The sequence below is a fragment of the Rhamphochromis longiceps genome, linkage group LG11 (genome assembly GCF_057381845.1).
Source record: "Rhamphochromis longiceps isolate RC_006_pf linkage group LG11, R_longiceps_female_GT1.1, whole genome shotgun sequence".
NCBI classification, from domain to species: Eukaryota; Metazoa; Chordata; class Actinopteri; order Cichliformes; family Cichlidae; genus Rhamphochromis; species Rhamphochromis longiceps.
In genome coordinates, this window is record NC_140567.1 from 10,791,406 (window position 1) to 10,812,299 (window position 20,894).

General features: G+C 39.5%; 1 protein-coding gene across 1 annotated transcript; it reads left to right on the forward strand.

Moving 5' to 3' along the window:
• Window positions 1-2,682: 2,682 nt before the first annotated feature.
• colec10 (collectin sub-family member 10 (C-type lectin)) lies at window positions 2,683-14,884 on the forward strand. Its single transcript, XM_085422297.1, has 7 exons — window positions 2,683-2,935; window positions 5,546-5,617; window positions 9,138-9,209; window positions 11,154-11,207; window positions 13,039-13,134; window positions 13,437-13,648; window positions 13,870-14,884. Exons 1-7 carry the CDS (start codon window positions 2,836-2,838, stop codon window positions 14,095-14,097), a joined length of 834 nt encoding a protein of 277 aa, XP_085278423.1. The 5' UTR covers window positions 2,683-2,835; the 3' UTR covers window positions 14,098-14,884.
• Window positions 14,885-20,894: the final 6,010 nt, after the last annotated feature.

Sequence of the window (20,894 nt, forward strand, 5' to 3'; positions counted from 1 at the left end):
TGTTGACCGATTTGTCAGTGACACACGTGTGGGCAGTGTATGCTACTGCTGCTGCTTTAAAATGCTAATGGTGGTGCCAGTGTTGTAAACAGGGCTGTAAGCAGCAGAGAGAAGAAGGCTGTTTTGTGGTGTGGTTACCATTTTGGAGTCAACCCTCAATCCAGGAGTGTGAATCACATTCTTAATTAGAGAACGTAATCTAAACCACGTGTAAATAATTAGCCTTCGGGGTAGCAGGGCTGTTCTGATGTATATGAGTCTGTATTTTACATCCCATAAGTTGTCTGAAACAGTCCAACAGACAAGTCCACGCAGACTGAAAGGGTAATTAATAAGTGAAGACATAAACACGCACACACAAGAAGAAGTACTGCCTCTTTACTGATGCATTGTCTCATAAGTGTTGTTTTTGAAAGGCAAGCAGCTGTTTTAAGTAAAAAGCCTTCAATGTCTCCCCATCCATTCATTATACATGCACCTCACATCTGCCAAGCACCGAGCAGCAGATGGACAAAGTTAGCAACCATGTTGTGAACATAATGGAACATTTAGCCTTTAAATAGCTAATTATTTCCATTAGGAGCTGATGAGAACTTAAACCTACATAGAAGGGAAAAGTGGAAATTGATCTTTGGCTCATCAGGTAGAGACATAAAAGTAACCTTTCTATACTTTTCTATCTTATTGAGGGTCAGAGACTAAATGGACACCACTGAATCTATTTATCCATTGTTTTACATGCTAACTGCTGCTGTTCGGGGTCACAGGGGGCTAAAGCCTATCCCAGCTGTCACTGGGCAACAGCTGGGATACACCCTGGAAATGTGGCTATTCTATCAAGGGGCGTGACCACACATGATTTTCTTTCACAATCCTGGCCTTGGTTGTCTCTTTTGAACTTTCACTGAGCAATCCAACATGCTAGCAAGTTATGGTCAGCGACACCAAAATCCAGAGCCATAAAATAGCTCATTTACCAAAGCGCCCCTCTCTTAACATCATTAAATTCCTTCGCAGAAACGATACAGGGTTGGAAGCTTAAAGCAAACCGTGGCAGAAGCTAAGAGAAACTGATATCAAGCATGTGAGGTCTTAAATATTTTCAAGCGTGTGTGTGTGTGTGTGTGGTTTAAACTTCCTTTCAAAGATAACCTAAGAGAAACAAACATCACAATCAACAGCAAAAAAGTGATTAATGACTGTGACTGCTCCAAGAGTGCATCAGGTCCATGTTATTTTCTTTGAAGACTACAGCTTTTCCAGCAGTTGAAATAATTTGTATTTTTATCGTAAAGCCAATACTGGATACATTTGAAAGACTTTTGTCTCTAAATACAAATAACATTATTTTTTTAAAAAGGGCTTCCAACAATAAAACACAAAGCTTTTTCACTTTGAATGCTTTTCAAAGTGACATCTAGCCAATCAGTCCCTCAGGGAACAACAGTCTGATTAAGATGAAGTTTTCTCTTTTGCTCTTTTTTGTTTTTATTCTGCTTAAAGGACCTGAGCACACTGATGCCACTGATGAGTTGTTTTTTGTTGGGTTGTTTGATGAAGGACTAAAGACATTCCAGGAAGCATAATTCTTGAATAAGGAGATCTCCTTTTGTGCCAAGACATGTGGCTTGGACTACGCTCCCCTCCTAATTTGCAATCCCTCTTTGTTCCTTGCTCTGTCTCCTGCCTCTGCGTCTCCTATTAAGACTCATCCTCTGATTATTTGCCTTCTTTGATACTGTACTGTGTGTTGTCATCACATAGCAGCAAAATTGTGCAGGATACAAGCGGGCAAGAACCTGCATGCATGCAGTATTTTCTATGTAAACCAAGTGTTTTCTGGTCTGAAGACTCGGGACAAGAGAAAAAAGCGAGTCTACTCCCTTGTTCATGATAAGAAGGCAGTCTAGTCTCGTGTTTATTATTTCACACTGTGCAGTCGCCGTTAGGGCCGAAAGATTTGCATTCATCTTTAATCGATATATCAGGAAAAAATCACTTTCACTGGAACTATTTGTTCTGACTGAAAGTATTTACTTTTACACTTCCAAGAATGTTATTAGCACTTTTTTTCATTCAGGACCTTCGCAGTGTTATTGTGAGCTCTGGTTCATCTAATTTCCCTTCAGTAAATTAGAAGCAGTTGTTACTCCCCAGTGCTAGCCGAGCATGAGCAGAGATTTTTCTTGTATCAGTGAAAGTAATACCAAAGCAAAGCACAGGTGGCTCTCAGACGTTCCCATGATTCCACATTCTCTCTCCAAGAATGAAAATATCAACTGTTAGCATGTGCCAACCTCTAAGGGAGTGTTAAACCTCAATCAGAGGACTGAAGTGTTCGTTTCATTTTATTCCTAAAAGTTAATTCTGTTTATCTAGGCATAGGGTTTTCAGTAGGAGAAACATTTAATCACGTCACTTATCTGCGTGACTTTTTCCAGTCTCAGCTGATCAACGGTCATGACAATTTGCATATTAATGATCGAGAAACGGACTTCCTTGTGTTTTCCTTACCTGGATAATTGAGCATGTATCAAGACATTGTACTTTATTCTTTACAGGGTACCCATGTATCTGTCCAAATAATGGTAAGATTTTTCACATGCAATTAAAAAGTTAAACCACATGCACAGGAATGCAGTACTCTGGTGAGTGTTGTTTGACATTTTGACAATTAACTGATAAGACTGTATAAACAAGTGTGTCTGTGTGTCCTACAAACAGCAGCACTGCTTTCTTCTGTCACTAATGCTACGCTGATCCCTGCTCCTCGACCATCTGCTCCAAAAAGCCAAAAGGATTTAATTTTCTGCAGCGGTCTGTGATGGTTGGGAGATGCCGCGGCTCTTGGTGCTCTGCGTGTTTGTAGCCATCTTCAGCTACGTTTCTGTTTCTATAGAGGTTTGCACCAGCTCCTTGATACCAGGAGCTAAAGGTAACGCACTGTGGCGCTGTTGTAAATGTGTGTGTTTGCATTTTGACTGGATGTCAGCTTGATTTGTAAATGTTTATCTTTGCATAATGAAGTCTAAAATGTTTTCAACCTAAAATCAACAGTACTCATGTACTTTGTACTCATGTTTGTTCGTGATGTTGGAAACGTTGTTGTGTCCCAACGTTACAGGAGAGTGTTAGAGTGTGAGAGTGCAACGTTCTGAGGAAATACCCCCTAAATGTTTTATAGTTTAAAGAGCTGATGATAAAGCCACCAAGCATTAAATGTTCTAAAGTTTACTAGCTCACTGTCTGCTACCCCGCGGTCTTTTGGAGGGAATGCCTCCCTGTGTGTGTTTTCCATTTTATGACATCCAGTGGCTTGCTCCCCTGCTGATTGAGACAGACAGACCCTAATAAAACACAAAGTGAAGCTATGCTTTTTTTCTCTCTTTTTTGCGCACTGTGCTGGAAAAAAACGAGAGAAAAAAAACGGCCTTTATTGTAAATGGAAGCCAGAGGCCCGTCTCTCAAGGAGCTGGCATGCAGAAACTGAGATTGTTAAGCTAAAAGGCAAAAAAATTTAAAAGATTCTCTCATTGTGACGAAGGCCATTTATTAAATTGTTGAAGTTTTATAATTTAATTTAATTTATTTTAGTTTTTTAGTTATTTATTTTATCTTATCTCATTTTAATTTTCTTTACTTATGCTTTTAGCATGTACAGCACTTTGTGAACTCTGGTTTTATGTTAAAGTGCTTTATAAATAAAGGTGGTATGGTATGGTATGGTATATCCAAAACAAAGTCTGTTTTACAAAAGCAGCTTCTGAAATAAAGTTAAATTATGTTTGTGATGGGCAAAGGGAAGAGGCGTCTGTACCATCAGTTACACTTTCACAGCTTTCCAGAGAAGTTTCCCATTGTTCCATCGTGATATTGTGTATTTAGACAGCTGCCACAAACGCGAACAGATTATTTGTACAAGACTCATCCAGATACTACTCACCACAGAGGCAGTCTCTTGAGTTTGTGTAGACTCACATCTGTGTATTTCGGTGGGTGACAGATGCGCATTTTTCCCAGTTTTAGACCCCTCAAAAATGTCTTACGACTTATTTTAACCTTTTTCAACAAACACAGTTTTATTACATTTACTGGTATGTTGACTTCATCATTCTTATATAGATTTACGGGAATTTTTTTTTTTTTTTTTAGACGTAAAAAAGTGGGGCGCTGCAGGCCCAGTTCTTGAAATTGAACGACAATAAACACCGAATTCTGACATTTTTGGGGAAATAACCTATCTTATTGCTACTGCGACATGTTAAATAGCAGATGAAAGATCTTCATTTGATTTGACACCTTAATCACACAAACCAGGCCTTTTGCTAATTTTATGCTACATGGTTTCAGTTTAGTAGTCCACAAAATTAAATAGTTACGCAGACTGTATCACTTGACCGTGCAGTGATTTAGCTTGAAAATGTCTACACAGCCGACCGAGCTGAATTATCAGTTTTCCTAAGTACTTCTGCCAGCCTAATAGAAGCAGACTCTAAGCAGAGTCCTTCTTTCTAAGCCCAGCATTTAACAAGATATAAACTGCTGCCTGCATCAACAACTGAGGCGAAATTACTGTTTTAATAGACATTCAGAAATCTCTTAAGATTTCATGCCAAGAGCCTTTTGATCCATGGTCCCGCCTCAAACATTTCTGCTACACCTCATTTGTGCTTTCAGCTCTAAAAAGGACTTTGTGCCATTAATACTTTTAAAGCACCGATGTCTCTAAAAATTATACTGGCTCGCCGAAGACTTATTAAAACAGAGTTATTTCTTCTTTATAAACATCCAAAGAGGATTCAGTCCATCTCCTTGTGATGATTAGAAACACTCTGCCACACTTACATTAAAACTTAATCAGAATCAGAATACTTTATTGATCCCTGGGGGAAATTATTTTTTGTTACAGTGCTCCATTTTAAACCAACATTAAGACAAGACAGACAATACGCTAACTAAGAATAGTACAATATATACATATATATACATACATACATACATAAGTCACTTATAAATAAATATTTGGAAAAGAAACATGTGTAGTTGTAGCAGCAAACAGTGTGTTAAGTGGATGCGTTGTACAGGGAGATGGCCACAGGCAGGAATGATTTCCTGTGTCGTTCAGTGGTGCTTTTCGGTAATCTCAGTCTCTCACTGAACGAGCTCCTGTGACTGACCAGCATGTCATGGAGTGGGTGGGAGGTGTTATCCAACATTGTCTTTATCTTGGACAGCATCCGCCTCTCCGACACCACCTTGAGGGAGTCCAGCTCCATCCCCACAACACTGCTGGCCTTACGGATCAGTTTATTAAGTCTGTTGGCATCTGCGACCCTCAGCCTGCTCCCCCAGCATGCAACAGCATAGAGGATCGCACTGGCCACCACAGACTCATAGAAAATCCTCAGCATTTTCTGGCAGATGTTAAACACAATCATTCACCAAAGCTCTTTGCTGAAGTGGTTTCTGACGTGCTGTTAGTGCTGATAATGGATCGCCACATTGATGGCCTTTTTGTTTACAATCTTTCTTTTCTAAAATCCAGGGGACCAAGGTGGGATTGGAGATGATGGAGATCAGGGGAAACTGGGGAAGAATGGACCACCAGGACTTCCAGGTATCCAGTATCCTTCTAGTCAAAAATGGCTAAGCTGTAGGACAAAAACACGTAGACCCCGGTAATGTGTACACTCACAAAACATGAAAGACATTTAGAAAGAAAAAAAAAGGATTCATACAACTTTTTGTCCACGAGCGCAGTCCTCATTGAGCCAGTAAATAAACTGATGTGTAAAATCAGTGGGGTTCCCCTTTATCACCAGTATAACCCAAATAAAATCTAATTTGCTTTTCTATCAGAGTGTGGTTTAGGATGGTGTAACAGGCAAGCATCAGTATAATCACAATGACTCTACATCTGCCTTAATGGCACTCAGACACTCAGTTAACAGGTGCAGGCGACTGCTCCCTTCCTGATATTTTCATTGTAGCTGCTCCCCATTCATCTGGTAAGTGTGCACACAGAGGCAAATGGAGCTGACTGCAGTACTTTTTAGTCATACGCTTGCTAACAAATACAAAAATGTGACTCTTATACTTAGTACAATTTTCCAAGTCTAATAAACGTGACACAATGCTCTTTGAAAAAAATTCCATTTGTATTTAAAACCTCTAAAAAAAATCTAATTGTCAGGTTTTCAAATCACATACTGTAAAATAGTTTTTCCAAACTCACTTCTCAGAATTCTTTTTTTTTTTTTTTTTGAATAGATGTAAATACAAGAAAACCCCCAGCTTCTTCATTAGCATGTTTCCTTTAGGTATTGCAGTGGGGTAGAACAGCTGAAGGTTAAAAAGAAGAGAAAAAGTGATGAGTGCCATAAGTGTACATCTATATAATCACACCTAGGAAATAAAAAAATTAAGTCTGGCTTGACCAGTCTCTTTTTTTAAAAAGTTAATTTTCCTTGCTTGTCTAATATGAACAAACATAGCTAGTAACAAAACCACCCAGTGTGCAGCTTTTGCATTTCCCTGCTGTTGCAGCTTGCCTCCCTTTGCTGTGGTGTGAGCTGCACTGTGCCACAGACAAACAGCACTGCACTGACATGACATCTGTATATTTGTGGAGGAAGCAGATCTGTAAATTGCTGCTGAAGAAAGCAGGGGTTTTCACAAGGTTTTTTTTTCCAGCTGAGCTGATAGGCATACACACAAATACCTGCTCACACATGCTTAAAAAAAAAATGCATGCAATGCAGCATCCTGCACATGCCAGAGAGTACAAGACAGCAGACACAGTTCACACGTGTGTAAATATAAATGCAATAAATATAGTGTCATGATCGTTTGTGTGCACACACCCAGCTTTTATTCTATAACGTCTCACAGAGCTCAGCAGACATGTGCACGCTGCACACTAAAAACACCCTTCTTTTATCAGTGTGTGTGGGAGACGAATGCCAGGGCCGCTGGGGTCATTTTCAAAAGTGCAGAAAGCACGTGCACGTGAAACTCTTTCAACTTTTCAACTTTGCGGATATTATTCAACGATATAGAAAAGCCAGTCATTATGGTTTCTATGTGTGTATGCTTACTGTAGGCATGAAAGCAGGTTTCTGTGATGATTCTGTAACTGTAGTATGTCAGCAGCCTGACAGATGACGCATGTATTCCCTGTTTTAATTTAGGCAGTTTTACAGGAAACAGTTGCTTAATTTTGGAATGTTAAATGGGAATATGTGACTGCTAATGCTCCTGTGGGCAACAAAAACAGTTTGTTGCTCCAACAAACAACAAACTGTTGTGCTGGACTTGTACATTTTTTAGCTTGAATCGAAACTATAACTGAGGTTGAAATCTTTGCATTATAGACCAAAAAAAGTGGAAGAGCATGTCCAGTGCAAGGTTTTTAGAGCCAGTATCAACAGACAGTTTAAATACAGTATGTCTATAACCTAGTGAGGCGTTACGAGTCTCTGGTTCGTGTATGCTGCACAGGGTGCCAGACAAGCCATGAGATGAGACACATCTATTTTTCCATTATGTATTGGCTGATATATCGCTCTGGCTCAAAACTATGGTGTTATATGAGGATCTTAGATCTTGTGCACTTTTAGGTAGCTAGAAGTGCACAACAGAACAACCTTATTTTCATGTTCCATCTCTCTATTAATCTCTACTAAACAGAAATGTCAAAAATGAGACTCCACTTCTGCAACTGTGCAAGCAACATTTAGTCAATACACTGATTTAAGATCATTTTAGAAACCAAACGCATTTTATTTTTGTTGTATTATGGCAACAGCTAGTTGCTTAGTTCAAGGGTGTTTTGAAATAGCTGAAGGCTTTATTTAAATTGCCTTAGGCCCCAAGGCTTCGCCTCCTTTATCCTCCAGCAGCTGGAGATTCCAGACGTTAAACCAGTTGGGGTGGTTGGCCATTAAAAGTGATAGGAAGGACCGTTATCTGAACGTTGAGATAGGCCGTTTAACTGGCAAGCGTAAGCACTGCTAAAACATTATTCACCTGTTGCAGATGGAATAACAAAAGACCACCAGATTAACTTTCTTCGTGTGGCAACAAAACAAACACGTATAATCACTTCTTGTCGTCACTTGTCACTTCAGTGTTGTTGAAGCATTCACTTTGTGAGTGTGCTTCTCGGGCGCTTTCATGCAGAATTTTCCTAATTTAAAAGAAAAAAATAAATAAAAATCGCACCCTTGTATGAGCAAATTTTTCCCAGCGACCTCACACAATCCATAAGAACTCATGCCTTCTGCCAACACTTCTCACAAATCACCGAGTCGAAAATCAACATGCGCAAGCGGGACATGTGAAATATTAGTGAATAGCTGGCTGTACGTGTGTGTGGCAAATCCCTCTAATAGTGGCAGGCTTCTCCAATGCGTCACTTAGTATTTCGAACGCCATCAATTTTCAGTTGAATAGTTTCCTGAGGAAACACTCATTCAGGGGCTGGCAGAGAGCCTCGGTCTGCTAGTTTTCCCATGCGCATACACACACACACACACACACACAGCCTTTTAGTTTAATGTTCGCCATTTAGGATACATTTTTAAGGCACCCTCCAAAATCATGCACACTCCTGAGTTCTTCTAAAGACAAACAAAACAGTAAGCCAGGCAGTGGTAATCAGATTACAGTGTACTTCAATCCATTACAATCACTTTGTTTTTTAGATTAAAAAAATAAAACGTATTAATACATGATTAAATAAATAACAGTAAAAATGACACTAGAAATACATGCATTTAACAGACAGTGGATCCGACAGCAGTTTTTGCAGGGAGAGTCCTTAAAAGATTGAATGGCGTGGAATAGAGTTGCACAGATTATACAAAAGAAACTAAAATATAATGATACTAACACAAAAAGAAATTGATTATTATTAAAAGCGTAAATTAACACCATAATAATAACTGATTTTTCCAGTTTATGCTGACTTCGACCACATTTACAATATGTGAAGTTCCAACATGCACACATCCTCTACTTTTCTGGCATATGCAGACTATGTTGGACTGAAACAGCATTTTCAACACTTTTTCCAAATAATATTTCTTTATTCTGTCGCAAATACCTCCAAATCTCATCCTTCCTTTCTCCCGCAGGAGTGCCGGGGGAGTCGGGCCTTAAAGGAGAATTGGGCCACACAGGAAAGATTGGGCCTACTGGAGACAGAGGTACAACAAAGTCATTTTAATCTAAAGTTCAGGTTTGATATGCAGTTTAACACAGTTTCCTGCCAGTCTCAGTGCTTCTCTAGTCCTGCCTCCTATCTGTCCATCCATCTGCCTGAAACCATACTGTAAAACCTTACTATTGCATTACTCATTCAAGTGTAATATTTACAATAAAATAATAAATAACTAAGAACTAATAAAGTGCATCAGGGGGTAATACTTAGTTCCTCAGTTTCCAAAAGCGAGAAAGATTAATGACCTTTCATTTTTCATTCGAGTGTATAAATTTGTTCTCGCTCCAGTGCCATTAAACATTTTGATAGGTAGCTGTGAGATTTCTGCAGACGCTTAATGACTTTCAAATTGTCTTTAAGAAAAAATACGGCCTCCCGGATGCCCTCCTGAGATTTCACTGCCGCTCGCTCCCTAACAATGGTCTCAACTAAAACCCACATAACTACACTAACTGGCAGACTTAATTAGTCCCAAGACAAACACACAAGGAGAGTTTTTAAAAATTAAATCTGCTCATTATTGAGCTAACTAGACAGTTTCCACTAAAGGCTTGTATTTTTGTCTGTTTCTTTCACGTTTTAAGTTATCGCATCAAAAGATCCTGCAACATGATGTCATGCAGTTGCTCTGCCTGAAGTGGCTAAAGTGGCAGTTTCCATTGTAGTTTTTGTTTTTATGAGCAGTCATGTTCCCCTGTCTTTCTAGACATTCAGTTTCTCAGTATTCATTATGATTAATACGCTATTAGGAAAGTGGTTGTGTGTAAGCTATATCAGGCAAAGGAGTGAAGTCACAGCTTTGGATTTCATTGATGCTGAAAGCCCAAAACTCATAAAACACCTGAATAAAAACACTTGTTTTCAGGAACATGCCAACATAACAAGATCACAAGCTCAAATTCAGTTCGTGTTTGCAAGAATGTTGGCCGTGATACAGGAGCACTGAAGAAATTCAGTTCAGTTTCCACATGGGCAATTGGTGTTCATTCATAATATAAAAACATGATAAATGAACAGACATCGCTTTTATAATTGTAACTCCATGTATATGGATTCTTATCAGATTGTCTGCAGAGCTTACATCGTTTTTGGCCAAAAGAACAACTATATAAATCTACAGACTGTAAAACTGTGGAGTTACTGAGTTTATATGGAACAAAAAAGGCAACTAACTGCAGCTGGAGGACTGTTTGGGATGAATTCTACTGTATACTCCACTGAGACACTGGAAAGCCGTATCAGGTCACATTTTACCATATTTACCCACTGTGTTTTTCCGTATTTTTTGCAAAGGAGCTCAAACAAGCTCAAATAAATCAAATCCATCAGTATGGCAAAACAACTGGTCAGATTACAGGTACAGTATTTCACTGTTCTGGCTGTTCCTCATTCAAAGCTAGGCCATTGTGATGTTTGTACTGCAACCCACTTCCCCAAAATTTGCAACTGCCATTTGGGTTATTTTCCACAATGAAACAACAGTGTGAGTGCAAATTCAGGACAAGATTTACACACAAACAGTAACATTTGATGATATCTCTCAATTAAAAATATATGTGGATGTTACTGTTATTTGGTATAAATTATCTTGTTGGAATAATTAATTGTGACCTAATGTTGGTCAAACTTTGACCATCTAGAAAGGTAAATAAATGGTAAATGGTCTGTATTTGTATAGCGCTTTACTTGGTCCTAAGGACCCCAAAGCGCTTTACACTATACGCAATCATCCACCCATTCACACACACATTCACACACTGGTGATGGCAAGCTACAAAGGCATGCGGCCCTGTTGAGTTTTCAATGTGTGATACAGCCATCTGGTGGTAGAACGTTGTAACTACATGACAAGGTCAACAGGAAGCTTCTACGAGGTTGAAATACAGCTAACAACAAAGGGTGCTATTAATGATTTTTGATTCTTCTGCAGGTGACAAGGGTGATAAAGGTGTAGATGGACCAGCTGGTTTAAAAGGGAAACCAGGTAACAGCATGCAGACACTGCCTCTCGTTTTAAGTCATACAGCCAAAACTAAAAAAGCTTTTTGCATGAGTCCTGTGAAAAACTAAGTACATTCCTACTGATCCCAGAGGAATTATTAGAGTAAAAAGAGCTAGGTGCTGCTAATCAAAATGCACTTGATTAACTGGTCGTCACTTTTAACACTGATGTCAGTTTGCTGGTCTGGAGCGCTCAGATGTTTGGTAACACAATGACACCCAGTGGAAGTCAGAGCAAATTCACCCCAGTGTCACACCATGCAATTCTCAGAGACACTGAGCTACATCTCAGCCTCTACAAGTCTTGGTTAGCATGTTAAATGTTAAAGTTCATGATAGTATAATCACAAAAGACTGAACAGGTATGGTTGTTTCGGAAGGATTGTCAGGAGAATGTCTCTTCTCTCTAAGCTGCATCTAAACAAATCACAAAACTCGAGCACTGTCCTTTGGATGGACCAGCCCAAAGTGGAGATGTTTAGAGCATATCAGCACAAACACTCATACCAGCTATCAAGCACGGTGATGATTCGGATTTGTTTTACAGCCACACGACCACGGCACCTTGCTGTCATTGAACTCATGCCTATGCCAAAGTATTCTGGAGTCAAATGTGAGGCCATCTGTCTGACAGCTAAAGTTTAGCCAAAAATGGGACAGTGATCTCAGGCACAGCACCAAAAATATCTATCAGGATGGCTAAAAAAAGAACAGAACCAAGGTTCAATGGTCAAAGACCAGACCTCATCTGGGTTGGAATACTGTGGCAGGACCTGAAGAGAGTTGTATGTAAATGAATACCCCGCCTACACAGTGAAAAAGAGTGGGCCAGAATTCCTCCACAGCCATGTGAGAGATGATCAAGTCATGCAGTAACTCCAAGTTATTGCTGCTGAAAGTGGTTGTGCAAAATACTGAATCACTGGAAATGAATCAGTAACTTGTTGTGGGTCAAATGATAAAGTCTCACTCATGCAGTCAAACAACCTTGAAAAAGAATGCTGCAGTATTTACTTAAACTGTCATGGTATGGGCCGTTAGACCCAGTGTTTTGTGTTTAATATTAGTATTTTCTTATGTTTTGGGTTAGTTCTTGTTTTCTTAGTTCCTAGGATTTGGGGTCTTGTGTTTAGTGTTGTGTTATAACCTGTGTCCTCCTCCGGTGCTCTGTTTGTGTCTCTGTGTTGGTAAAACAGTCTGTAAATTTCCTGTTTTACTTTGAAGGTCTGTGGCTCATCTTGCTCATTAGTTTCAGCTGTTTTCCTGTCATTTCCTGATTACTGTGCATGTGTATTTGTCGGTTCGTCTGTGTTGGTTATTATTTCAGATCTCCTCATTAGTGTTCCCAGTTTAGGTTTTTAGTAATTTCTCGTGCCTCGTTTCCTGTTTTTCACGTTGTAAATAAACGCTTACCTGCATCTAGCCGTCTCCTGAATATTGGGTCCTTTTTCTACAAACACCACACGACTGATACCCCGGCCGTGACGAAAACTTTTAGCACACCCATAAGTGGATTTGATCTGGGAAACGGAGTTCAATAAACAACATTTAAACACATTATTAATGAATTCCTTCAAATTCCTTTCTGGGAAAAAAAAACAAGTATTTGTTTGTGACTCTCAATCAGTTCTACTAGATGCTAATGGAGATTGTCCCTAAGGGAGCAATGCTGTAGAAAAGCATTTAATGATCCTTATTACAATCACTAGTCCTTGTACCAAGAAGCAGGTTCCACATTTGCCTAATTTTCTGACATCTTCTGACATTCAGACAAATATTCATCCGAGCTGTCCTAACCCCATTTGATCTATTAGGTACAATGTGTGACTGTGGGAGGTACAGGAAGGTGGTTGGACAGCTCGATATCAATGTAGGCAAGCTGGGGAATGCAGTCAAGTTTGTGAAGAACGGTAAGTCGCTATGTTTTCAATCTTTTACTAGACACTAGACGATGTCTTACCTTTAAAATTTAATAGAAGGAACTGAGACAGGTTTCTGTGTGAAAGAGCTTGTATCAAGTCTGGCCTCAAAACACCAAATCCTTTCTTCATTCAAGACTTACATTACACACTAGTCCCTTCATGTCTGTGCATCATCCTGCCACTTGACTTCTAATTTGGTTTCTGTGTTAAGAAGAAAAAATCAGAACAATGAAAACATGCCTTTAAACTTATGTCAGATGACCTTTAACCTTTGCACATGTCCTGTTCAGTGGTTCTAGGCTTGAGAGAAACAGAAGAGAGGTACTACCTGCTGGTGAAGGAGCCCAAGAGGTTTAGAGAGGCTTCAATGAACTGCAAGCTCAGAGGAGGCAACCTGGCCATGCCTAAAAGCACCAACATCAACCGTCTCATGGCAGACTATGTTAGTCAGGCAGGACTGACAAGAGTGTATATAGGAGTGCAGACTCAAACCAAGGGCATGGTAAGTGGTTTTGATAATATTAACTAGGTAGTAATTAGTAAGTCTAATGCTTTTTTGATACTTTTAATGTGGAAAAATAAAAGACGGTTGTGTAAAGTGTAAGAAGGACATATTTTAGGCTGTTGTGGGCAGTGTTGGTCAAAAACAGGACAAAATTAGTTAACAAATGATGACAAACTGTTGTTGTTGTTTTTAATCTCTTCTCTATTTTCTAAAATCAGGACAGGAGCAGTCACGTTTATGCAGACTCCACCCCTCTGCAGGGTTTTGCATCTTGGAGCCAAGAGGAGGAGCTACAGCCCAACACAAACTCCAGCTGCGTGGAGCTGCTCAGCACTGGAACGTGGGCTCACGTGGAGTGTGAAGCCACCATGTTTTTCATCTGTGAGTTCCCGAAGAGCAGGAGAAGAAGAGGAGGAAGAGAGGCAGTTGCCTCGTCATCATCTTGACCTTGACCACTCACTGCACATGTCAAGACAAGGATCAGACTCCTGAAAAAAACATTTATATTTCACATTTCCTGCAAATATGCAGACAATTTCAGTGATTGAGACTACTGTGTTTGCATATTTCACTAAGAACCATTACCACCAACAAATCAGTAAAATTGTTCTAAAATTAACTAAAATTGGGTTTCTTATTTTAATTTCTTTTTCAGTTGTAGTGGCTTTCACTATCTGAGAAAATATGGGGCTCACTTTTACTGCAGTTTTTACCAATTCTGTGGCACTGCATCGGTATCATTGAAGGCTGCGACTGTACTGAAAAATTTATATCAGGGTTCAAGAGGTTGGTTTAAGCAATTAGATTAGAGTAAAACGGTCTTGTGCTTAAGCACACAGGATTATCGTGCTATTTCACACAGAGTTACTCACAACTCCAAAGTAAATTAAAGTTTACTAAACGTCTATAAGAGATTTACAACTGCTGTACCCTGATGCTCAATTACAAGTGTCCAGAAGTACAAAGAAAAACTGAGTAAGAAAACATGATTAGCAAGGAATGTAACCTTGAGTGTTCTGAAATATGTATTTATTGGTGCATAAGGGAAATTGAAATAGACAAAGGAAATAAAGGGACAAAGTATATAAAAGGTTTCAGATTATATTGTTCTTATTTAGGATGTCCCTTATATATTCTGATGATATTTCGTGGCATGTGAAACAGTGTAAAGTATTTGTAAGCGATCCAAAAATAATAATTGGTTAATTAAAAATCTAATAGCTTGTGTTGCTCTGACAGAAATACTGAAGATCTATGAACATTTATTTTTGAAAATGTGCCATTATGCTGCTTTTTCTGGGTAAAGGCTAACAATGAAAAACTTGTGATACAGCCTTATCATAAAACAGTCGTCTTCAAAATCTTTGAACTGCATCTTCATGAATGCAATTCCATATTACTCTGTTAGATAAATCTATTACTTTGTTCTGATACACGGAGGTTATGATATATGCCAGTGTATTTGAGAGGTAGCCAAGAGGGTTTGTTTTCTTTTGTTTTGGGGGGGGGGGGGTTACCCCTGCTTGAACCCTGACAGTTGTTTCAAAATTACAAATACATTTGTACCTTCTTTAGGTACAGTTTGCTGGTCAGCGTGGATAGAGTTCAACCACAAGTGGTACTAGAAATGGAGCAAACTAAAACCTGAAACTAACCCACATGAACAGAGGGCAAGTGGAAGTGGGTGGATCAAACTGACCTGGCAGATGATGGATTCTGTGGTAGCGGGGAGCTGAATAGTGCTGGATACGGGGACTGTGCTGAGATCTCGGGTAAAACCAGCAAATGAAAGGATCTTTAGTGGAACTGAATTACCATGTTTTTGTGAGAATCAAGGTCCAGTGGATCTTAGGAGTTTATCCGCTTGATTTAGCCTACTGATTCCCCAATGTCAACATCCCTCCATCAGACAATTATTTCAGACATTTTAGTTGATTTCACTATAAAAGAACAAAGAAGAAGAAACCACACATACAAACACGCATATATTTTAAAAATATCCCAGTAATTACAAAACAAATGAAAAAAAATAGTTCCAGTGTTTCCAAAAGCAGGAGAAATATCTTGAATCAAGTCATTCAGACATAAATTAAAAAGTAAAATTTCTCAACAATGTGGGAGATTCACAGTCACAAACACATGGCTTGCACATGTTCACCTTGTGTTTCACTTTTGAACTACTGTAAGTGCACCTCAAAAATGCTGCAAAACATGGAATACCATATCCTTTAAAAAGACCTATTTTAACATAACTGTCATGGCTAACTGGGGTGAGCCTTGTGGAGCAAATAAATGAGGACCCAAGAGCAGGCACTCGCTGAGATGCGAAGGAGGTTTATTGCAAAATCAAACACAAGGTGAAAATGGCAAAACGGAACTAAAGAATGCATACTGGGGGAAACTAAACAGCAGGGCTATAGGAGTCTGGGTCAGTTGTAACGGCAACAGTCTGGGTTAATTGTAACAATAATGCAAATGTTACAACTTACACCACTATTACTTTAACTGTTTTCTTTGAATTGCAGTATGTCGAGGTCGTGGAAGAGAAAGACTGACCGAGGGGTGCCTCTCAGTATTTGAGAGAGCATCAAATGATGTTAGAAATCAGGGAAAGCCCAACAAATCTGTGGCAAAATTGTATGGCATTTGCAATGTCAGTTTGCACTGATTTTGTAAAGAGAGGAAGAAGCTGGAAGAGCAGGGATCAAGGGGACTCCCACAGTAGGATACCATGGTGGAAAGATGGTCTTCACTGATAAATAAGAGAAAGAATTAACATAATACGTGATGAGGGCTGCAGATGCATTTTATGGACTATCTCCACGTGAGGTAAGCAGATAGGAATTGATAAAGGATAAGGCAGGGGAAGGTTAGAAATTTGTAATAGTGACAATTTAAAATATAGTATATTAGAAATACAAACATATTTCGTGATTAAAATTACAGGTAAAAAGAACTGACATATCAGCTTGCAGTGAAACATGGATGCAAATATCCAAAGTCATGGGACTAATTCTGGAGGGCTGGACCAGAATGGTTCTCAGCCTACATGAAAAGAAATCCAACTTTGTCCATTAGAAGTGCTGAGGCTACAAGTCTGGCACAGGCCACTAATTTTAATAAATACAATGTAGCAATGTTTTTCAAAAGATTTGATGAAGTTCTAAAGAGACACCTTAACTGCAAATGACATATGGAATACTGATGAGACTGGCATAACAACTGTGCAAACCCTAGCCAGAGTGATTGCAAAATGTGGCACTAAACAAGTTGGGGCAATGAAATCAGCAGAGAAAGGTTCACTGGTCATCTTTGTATATGTGGTTAATGCCATTGGCAACACAATTCCTCCAATGTTTGTGTTCCCACGCATACGTTATGCAGTAATGGTAGTGGAAATAAATCAGGATGGATGCAAGAAACAGATTTCCTCATCTTTCTGAAGCACTTTGCAAACCACACCCAGGTCAGCCGTTTAAAAAAAGTAATTCTTCTCATGGACATCGCAATGGAATTGCAATGCTCACATTCCCCCCTCACTGCAGTCACAAACTCCAACCACTTGACAGGAGTGTTTATGGCCCACTGAAAAAGATGATGAACAGTGCAAGTAATTGCTGGATGAGAATGAATCCAGGAAAGACTGTGACAATATATGAAATACCAGGTCTTGTCAGAACTGCACTTCCAGCAGCAGCTACACCAAAGACTATACAAGCTGAATTCCAGTGCTATGGAATTTGGCTATACAATCCAAACATACTTGAGCAAAGTGACTTTGCTCCATCACAGGTCACAGATCGTCCTTCTCCAACTCTCCATACAGACATTTCTCCAGCTGACCAACAGTCCGCTCCTCTTGCGGCTTATCTCACCAGTCCTACAGCTGATGACGTGACCATTCCTCCAGATCCTCACATCTGCAGTCTTCTAACTGAAGATATGCAAAAGCTGGACCAAGAAAAACCCTTTTAGCGGGAAGAAAAAGGAAACAAACAGCAAGACTCACTGATACACCAGTCAAGGTGGCCCTTGAAGCAGGCCACAGAAGGAGGAAAATACGTTTCCCAAAGAAGAGGCTGTGCCAGAAACAAGGCAAATCCACTCTGACAAACTTAAAACAATCCAAGCTTTTAACATCGCGAAAGAAAAATCTGAAAATGAAAAACACTGAACAGGACAACACAAATTCCTCAGACGCTGATGAGAATTTCTGTATTGTGTGCATGGAAAACTTCAATAACTCAAACCCCAAAGAAGCTTGGGTTAAGTGCCTGACCTGTACACTGTGGGCTCATGAGGACTGCACTGCAGGAGTGCCATACGTCTGTCACCACTGTGATTCTGATAGATTAGAAACTTGACACAAACACACATAGTTCAGTTGATGAAGCTGGTGCACAACTACATTTTTTCAGCTTCATTGTTATGTTCAAAAGTTGGTGCAAGAGTTATAGGTTACAATGTCCACTGAGTCAACGAGGCCAAACTCAAAGAAGGCCAACCAAAATTAATGAAATATTCACTTGTTGAAAATTCCATAATTTGTCTTGTTGGAATATGTTCAAAAGCTCGATTTCTGCATTGTGTCACACGCACATAGCTACATAAATATTTATTTTCAGAGAAAATAGCAGAGACATGTAAATACTTTGCATTACATTTTGAATCCACTACCTTAAAAGAGCTCCAAGCTACAGACAGAAATGTCAAAAATGTTTACAATTTCCCCCGGTCTCCCCTACACTGACATAAGACATGGACCTTCAAAGTAAAACAGGAATCAAGAAAAAATTCACAAAGATGCAGACTTGACACTGAACTGAACCTACACTAAACACGAGGGCACAAAAGCAAACCTAAGAAATAAGCCCTTAACCAGAAAAAACTGAAACATAGATTTATAATATTCAAAACACGATAACTAAAGAATCAGAACATAAACAATAATACAGAAAAATACCTGAAAATGCTGGGTCAAAATGACCCAGATCCGTGATAATCTGTACACGTCTATCATCGTCATCATTTCGGAGATTATTCCTGATGATGTCACCCTAATATTGAACTTGAGCAACCGCTTATAAAAGGGTTCCTCTAGGACCCTTAAATTTATTAAAAGCCCCTCTGAAGCCTTCAGTTCCTTGACCCACAAACCTGGAATAAAAGTTAAAGCTAACAGAAGCACAGTGTTCACGTTATAGTTGGCATCTCTAAGCATGGATGGGCATGAGGATTTGAAGTTGCCACACTGAACAGACAAAAAGTAACATGTGACCAACACAAAGGAGCACAACAGTCACAAACCCAAAATGATTACCTGATCTGCTACAACACAAAACCAGAAGTAGCAACAAATAATCACAACTAAGTGATCTGTTGTCTCCACCACACAAACAGTCACATACAAGTGGCCCTATACCACAACAAGTTACTTTAATCCAAAAAGTTCAGTAAATCAAGCATACTAGTGACCAACCACAAAATGGAGAGCTATGGCCACACAATGATCACATCAAGGGTGGCTCAGCAGCCCACAGTGTTATTGCCATCACCTGGCCAACAACACTCACAAGTGATCCAACAAAATAGCCATATTCCCCACAACACTAAAGGTCACAGCACAAAACACTCACCTCACAAGGATCTCATTAGCATCCATCCACACTGACATATGCACACACAGGGTGTGCACACAATGCCAACTTAAAAACAGCCTACCTGCCTCAGCTACAGACCATAATCAAGACTGGTCTCAAACCTCCTACCAAGTTTGGTGCCACTGATTTACTATGTGCAACTCCCATCCTAAAATGCTAAAAAAAACAATAAAACTTTACCTGTCTAGTCTTCAGTGGTGTACCGGGCTCGAGGCACCTTTAAACGCAAACTCAAGGATAGGCAGCAGACCGGGGTACAGTCTCCCACCAAACCCTGAAGCGTACCCCCACCCAGGATAGCCACCAAACACAATAAACTAAAACAATAAAGCAAAACAACAAACAAGTGCTTCGATGGAAGGGCAGCACAGCCACCCAGCTGAAACACACTAACTAAAGGGAGTTTGCTCAATTACAGTGAACACCATCACTCACCCACTTAAAAGCAAAACAAACTGACATTCAGTCTGCACTAAAATGTCCAAATATCCCGGACGTGCCACCACTTATGTTACGACCCGGCTCAAAAGCCGCAACATAAGAAAAAGGAGACGAATAACAGAGTGTGGGTGAGAAGAGGTTTCATCCTAAAATGGAAAACCAGGTTGGCTAAAATGGCTGGTGCCACCAAGGCAAAGACTAGTGCACTGCCGGAAAGCTTGCCTCAGGTATGCTTTTATCCACACCTGACTAGGTGTGGCCAATTAGCACCAGCTGAAAACACTGAGACGATTAAAAGCTGCAGAGGGACGTAACAAAAGGGGATTTATGTAGTAAAAAACAACAACAAAAAAACCCAACAATATTTAAATTAACTGTCCCTGCTATTTTTTTTGTCATTTGTGATTTAAAGAACACCCTTTATATCTTCTTCCACTACTTCTAAAGCAAACAATAGCACCGGCAAATGGTAGATTTATTTTATGTCTCATTAATTACACATTACATAACTAAGTAAACCTTTACAGATGATTCGTTTTTAAATGCCTTCCCTACTTTTCATATTCGATTACTAAATTTTATTCGGGCCATACTGCTTCTGTGAGTCAAGCTGAAGTGAATAGTGCCTTTTTAGAGGTCATATCAGTGCTGGCTCACATAACACAAACCCTGGCTAATCATTAACAGTGGCTTTTCAAAAGAACCTTCTCTTTTCATCCACAGTTGATAATAACAACCTTGTGATCCACCAATTTCAACAAATTACTCCTCAACACTCATCTTTTCAGACACACTTACTACAAGCAAGTGTGTGTCGGTTTAGAAATCAGTGCTTTTATCTCTTTGGTTCTTACGTCATTGCTTAAACTAATATTTACTTTTAAAGCTTCTTTCCTCCTGCACTATGAAGGTTAACCAGTACCTGCACTACTGCTTCTTAGCCCATATTTCTTTTGTAACACGGATTAGTGAGTGTCTAGTCATGACTCCAGCTATCAGATTTTTGCCTCTCCCTAATACTCTAATAGCTGTGGTGTCTGCCTGCCTGTGGCCGTTCACACAGAGGGAGTAAAGCGCTCCAACAGAGCGATTCAGCGTTGTGTTAAATTGCTGCCTTCAATTTGCGTTAGATTTATCTAAAT